General features: G+C 43.0%; 1 protein-coding gene across 1 annotated transcript; it reads left to right on the top strand.

The window, feature by feature from the left end:
* The first annotated feature begins 1,578 nt into the window (after positions 1-1,578).
* On the top strand, positions 1,579-5,868 carry LOC145779690 (uncharacterized). Its single transcript, XM_082591327.1, has one exon. The coding sequence runs from the start codon at positions 1,579-1,581 to the stop codon at positions 5,866-5,868; it is 4,290 nt and encodes a 1,429-aa protein (XP_082447453.1).
* Positions 5,869-6,553: the final 685 nt, after the last annotated feature.

Below are 6,553 nucleotides of genomic sequence, written 5' to 3'. Positions count from 1 at the left end.
GGGGGCAGAGAATTTGAAAATCAATTAAAAAGAAAGAAAAAGATAAAACAGATATGAACAATGATACTACGACATATAGCCTACGATATGCTGAGACATTAAAACAGCCATTTTCATCAATAGTGAATGTTGAAAAAATATAGTTTGCTTGAATAAAAATTGCTAAGCATGCAAAGTGAACTTGAAATCTAGTTTAAAACCCGTATGCAGTGTCTATGACCAATTGGATATATGTATGTGTTAGATTTTCAACAGGTCCTTGATAGGCCTGCCTTTCGTTTTACCGCATTACTCCCGTTAATTTGTGTATTCGCCACCTAGCGTCGTTTCCCCTTCATTGTTATCGCTCTTTGCAAATGGCAACACTCACCACGAGATTGTCTATGGAACTTTCGAGACGTTTTCGTTTTTGCTGCTAGTTTGCCAGCTAGCCGAACTTGTTAGTTACTGTAGTTTGTGACTGAAAGTTGATTGATTGATGTTTATGCTTTGTTAGCTGCTTCTCTGTTATGTATTTCTACAGGACTTAAGTTTGACAACTGCTATGGTAATACTTATTTGCGTGTAGGCTGAATTCCATATTTGCAGCTTGCTATCTCTCAAAGTTCAACTTACTGGTGAGCGTACTTGTGATGTAATAATGTTTTGTATAACTGAATGTTGACTGTCTACCGTAAACAAACGTAACGTATCTCTGATGTGCGTAAATTGTTGTTAGGCTAATACTTCAAACTTAAATATTGCAGAGTCAATCACTATAGAATCCTTCGCGTACAAGTGCATCATTTGGCATTACTGATCCGGTCATACTACCGGTACGTTCATTATTCTGAATTGTATGATTGATTGATTTGTGTCGTGAATTGTGGATTTATGTTTACTACTGAATTATTGACCAATAATTTGTCAGCCTAATGGAAATTAATTCTCGTAAACCGATCTTAACTAGGCCAAGTGAATTGCCACGTTTCTTTGTTTTTTAATGATTATTGACCTAGCGTTATGGTTGTACGGTACGGTAGCCTACGTAATAATTGTGTAAGGTAACATCGCGAATTTATTTATTCAGTGCGTCATTGGCCAACCTGTGGAACTTGTGTACCGTACAGTGGATTGAGAACTGTTTGTCAACAAATTTGGTACGTTTATCAGTTCGACTGTTGTGCTTGCTGAATTGTGACTAGTGTCTTATGTTGTGTTATTTCTTGACAGAAAAACCGTATAAACTTCATTGCTGCGAAGCAGTCATTGGAAACCGAGTGATTTCTTCAAGTTGGCGTGCTTTAACAGTTGCTCAGTCCTGCCGGGTGGATTAGGAAAATCGTGACGTCACCGGCGCAATTAACTACCGCACCTGTTGTGTTCGCGTCGCACACAACATCGTTTTTCAAATTTGACATTAAAGCTTGACCATCTTTGAACTGAAGCTGATTTCGTCAATTGAACCGAACTGCTGATCTTCACCAACCTGACAATCAAATTTGCGTTTACTTACCTAGTTCCCATCAGTGTTACGTGACATCTCTCATTTGCTGAAGTTAGCTTATGCTGTTACGAAGCGGATTTGCATACACAACTATGGATTCCAAAGCCGAAGCTATTCAACAAGCAGCTGATACTTTGAGAGACAGCTACAAGCGTGGTGAACAACTGATGAGCAAACGTGAAAACCTCACAGAAGTACAGACTATCCTGTTAGAAATTGACAAAAATTATGCCTCTTTAATGGCGCTTTGTGTCGATGTCCCTGACAATGAACAAATTCCAGGAGGTCTTTCAACCAAACGGGATTACATTCAAGGTAAAGAAGAATTTGCTGATAGAGCCAAACAGTGGTTCACGGAATGCGAGAGGACAGACACTAAAACTCCTCCACTACGTTCACATCACTCGTCCTTGCGTACCCATTCTCACCGCTTCAAATCCGGAAGCATTCGGTCATCGAGTACAACGTACAGTTTGCGTCAACGCGAAGCACATGCCAAATTGGAACTAGCTCGTTTGACAAAAGAACAGAATGATGCCAGGCGACGAGAGGAAGAAGAACTAGTTCGCATGGAACAGGAGAAAGCTCAGTTGGAACAGGATAAAGCTCGGTTGGAGCAGGATAAAGCTCGCTTTGAACGTGAGAGAGCCGAAGCTGAAGACCTGCGTCAAATTAAAGCTGCCGAAACTGAAGCCGCACTCTGGCAAGATGATTCTTCTTCGGTTATCAATATTGGATCAATGACACCCGTACGATTGCCACAGCAAACCTTCACTCACAAAGACACACACCTGGAACCTCTGCGTCACGGTGATGAGCGGCACAAACAAGAACCAACTGCAACATCTGCAAGAATGCCAGACCAAAAGGTAAATTACCCTTGTTATTATACTAGCCGACAACCTGATCTTTCAGAACGACTTCTACCTAAACCAGATGTTAAGAAATTCTTTGGTGACCCACTCGATTTCTGGGCTTTCTGGCACCGTTTTAAGTCCCATATTTCTGATTGGTTGACACCCGACAGGAAGATGTCTTACCTCATGCAGCACTGCTGTGATGCAGTCTGTGAACAAATAAGGCACCTTGCCGATAGCAGCGAAGGTCACAACTGCTATGATGAAGCGTGGGAAGAATTAAAACGGAGGTATGGCCAACCACACGTTATTGCGCATGCTTGCGAGGAACGCTTGAGAGCTGTTACCAGAATTTCTCACCACGAACCCGAACAATTGGAGAAGTTGTCCGTCCTGCTGAAAAGATGTTGTTCATCATTGAGCTCAAACACCGAAGCTTCGAACTTGGATACCGTGCAGTTTATCACCTGCCTTGCAAATAAGCTGCCAGCGTCTCTGAAAGAAAAGTGGGTAATTGAAGCTCTGAAAATCAATGACGACACTGGAAAAGTGGCTGGATTCCAACATTTTGCTGACTTCATAACGAACGAATCTAGGATTGCCAATTCAATCTATGGCGTGAAACTTTTTTCATCAAATGTCGACAAACTTAACAAGCCTGACACCAAAGGGAAACAAAAGGCTTCACTGTTTAACGTAGTGACAAAACCTACTGAACGATCCGGACAGCTCCGAATTGGCAACAAGCGACTCATACAATGTATCCTGTGCGATAGTACACATTATTTACAACACTGCAAAGAGTTCAAAGCCCAATCCGTCACTGAACGGGAGCAATTTGTAAGGAAGAACAAATTGTGCTTAAACTGTCTTGGACCAGATCACATACGTGCCGACTGCAGAAGCCGAGGTAAATGCACTGAATGCGGAAGCTCATCACATCATTCTCTTTTACATCGGTATCTGGTCACAACTGGAGAACAAATCCAGAGACGACACCCTAATCCCATTGCTAATAGAAGAAATGATAGCCAGCCAGATGATCCCGTAAGAAGACCATCAGAAAGGAACACAAATAAAGTTGTAGAAACCTTCCATTCCAGAACAAGCAACTCGGCAACTTACTTGGACATCGTTCCCGTACGTGTGACAGGAGAAGGAAAGGTAATACATACTTATGCTCTCCTAGATTCTGGTTCAAACCGCACCTTTTGTGAACAAAAACTTGTAGAGATGCTTGAACTGAAACCTGAGCCATCTGGTGACTTCCAGGTGCAAACACTGTCTTCGAGTGGACCATATTCCTTTAATTCTTCAACTGTATCGTTGAAAGTTCTACCAGTAGTTGGCGGCGAAGTGCAAGAACTGACAGATGTGATCGTCGTTGACAAGATACCTACCAAGCCAACTCCAGCGCCTTCTCCGGAGTATCTGCAAACGCACAAGCACCTCCAAGGCATTGACTTGAAGCAACTGGACCATGGTACAGTTACACTGTTGATCGGAAATGATCATTCTGTCGCCCACCGATGCATTGAAAGCCGCTTTGCACCTAACCCGAAGCAAGGACCTGATGCAGTCAGGACGCCCTTAGGCTGGTTGCTTAGAGGTACTCGACCAAAGGAGACAGGCTTAGATAATTTCGATGCTGAATCCGACATTTCAAATTTTCTTGTCCGTGACACGAAGCAGAACCCTGCTGACCAAGCATCAAGGGGCATGACGGCCAAAGCCTTGATGCATTCTGGGATGTGGCTCAATGGTCCAGATTTTCTGAGGAAACCTCCAGAAGAATGGCCCAATCAAACTGCTCAGAAACCACAATTTGAAGATATCTTTGCTGCTTACAAACCAAAGAGGAAAATCGAAACCTTTACCATTTCTACAACTGAAAGCCAAGGAACAAACAGGCTAATCTCCTACTTCTCATCTCTGCGCCGACTGAAACTATCAGTAGCCTGGTTCCTGAGATTCAAATCGTACTTACTGATGCGCATGAAGAACGAAACCCAGATTACACTGAAAGGACCAATCAGTGTGCCAGAACTTGATGAGGCAGAAATTGAGTTAATCACATACGAGCAGCGTCAGAGTTTTCCAGCCTGGATCAAATCTCTATCCAAAGGAAAACATCCAAACATGCCCAAAGCCAAGAGGATCCCACTCGAAAAACTCAGCCCTGTCCTAATGAAAGATGTTCTACGTGTTGGCGGAAGAATCGACAGATCCGACTTACCGTTCGAAACGCGACATCCTGCTATCATAGCTCCAGAGCGCCACTTAACGGACTTGATAATTGAACATTGTCATACCAACGAATCGAAGCACATGGGTGAAAGCCATACACTGAACAATATTAACCGAAAATACTGGATAGTTAATGCCAAAGTTGCGGTTAAAAGGGTACTTGCAAGATGCCTGCCTTGCCGGCGAAGGACCGCAAAACCTAGACAACAGCTCATGGCAGAACTGCCAGAAGCAAGGTTACAAATGTCACAGCCACCATTCTCACAGACTGGCGTTGACTTTTTTGGGCCGCTGAATGTCCGAAACAGACGAAGTGACATTAAGAGATACGGCTGCCTTTTCACATGTCTCACAACTAGAGCCATTCACTTGGAAGTGGCACCAGACCTGACAACTGGCGCATTCATAAATGCCCTACGGCGTTTCATAGCTCGCAGAGGCCCCATCAAGAAAATCTTCTCTGACAATGGAACCAACTTTGTGGGTTGTGAAAGAATCTTGAAGCAAGCCATCGATGAGTGGAATCAGAACCAGATCCACCAGAGCCTTCGACAACAAGGAATAGAATGGTCATTCAATCCCCCAACAGCCAGCCATATGGGTGGAGCCTGGGAGAGAATGATTCGCACAGTACGTCAAATTCTTATGAACATCTTACCAAAACAACCACTCGATGATGACACATTGCACACATTACTTCTTGAAGTAGAAGACATCGTCAATTCAAGACCACTCACCGATGTGAAACTGGAAGTTGATGGCGACTTACCCCTGACACCTAACCACTTGTTGAAGTTGAATTCTTCATCGAATTTACCGCCAATGTTAAGCTGCGACAGAGATGGCTACCGACCAAGTGATCGATACCGCCATGTGCAGTTTCTGGCAGACACCTTTTGGAAGCAGTGGGTTAAGGAATACCCACGATCTGTGATGTCAAGAGCAAAGTGGCTTCACAGAAAGGAGAATATCCGAAGAGGAGATATCGTCCTTTTGATTGATGACTCTGCTCCCAGACAACGATGGCCACTAGGCAGAGTAATTGAAACATTTCCTGATCGTCACGGCGTTGTTCGTTCCGTAGAAGTGAAGACTGCAACCGGATCTCTGAAGAGACCAATATCCAAACTTTGTGTAATTGTCCAAAGAGAAGAAGATGATCCAGATGAAGATGAGACACCAATAGACACCGTTGAGATTTTGCTGGAAGATCAGAGCGATGAGGAAGAGACTGAACTGTTACATGACAATAGACTGTTGAAAAACTTTTATTCATGAAAAGAACGAGCCAGTTTGGCCCTTCTTTGGCCCGGGAGTGTTAGATTTTCAACAGGTCCTTGATAGGCCTGCCTTTCGTTTTACCGCATTACTCCCGTTAATTTGTGTATTCGCCACCTAGCGTCGTTTCCCCTTCATTGTTATCGCTCTTTGCAAATGGCAACACTCACCACGAGATTGTCTATGGAACTTTCGAGACGTTTTCGTTTTTGCTGCTAGTTTGCCAGCTAGCCGAACTTGTTAGTTACTGTAGTTTGTGACTGAAAGTTGATTGATTGATGTTTATGCTTTGTTAGCTGCTTCTCTGTTATGTATTTCTACAGGACTTAAGTTTGACAACTGCTATGGTAATACTTATTTGCGTGTAGGCTGAATTCCATATTTGCAGCTTGCTATCTCTCAAAGTTCAACTTACTGGTGAGCGTACTTGTGATGTAATAATGTTTTGTATAACTGAATGTTGACTGTCTACCGTAAACAAACGTAACGTATCTCTGATGTGCGTAAATTGTTGTTAGGCTAATACTTCAAACTTAAATATTGCAGAGTCAATCACTATAGAATCCTTCGCGTACAAGTGCATCATTTGGCATTACTGATCCGGTCATACTACCGGTACGTTCATTATTCTGAATTGTATGATTGATTGATTTGTGTCGTGAATTGTGGATTTATGTTTACTACT

This window comes from Aplidium turbinatum, chromosome 11, assembly GCF_918807975.1.
Source record: "Aplidium turbinatum chromosome 11, kaAplTurb1.1, whole genome shotgun sequence".
In the NCBI taxonomy this organism is placed as follows: Eukaryota; Metazoa; Chordata; class Ascidiacea; order Aplousobranchia; family Polyclinidae; genus Aplidium; species Aplidium turbinatum.
This window is presented reverse-complemented; position numbering and strand designations above follow the sequence as displayed.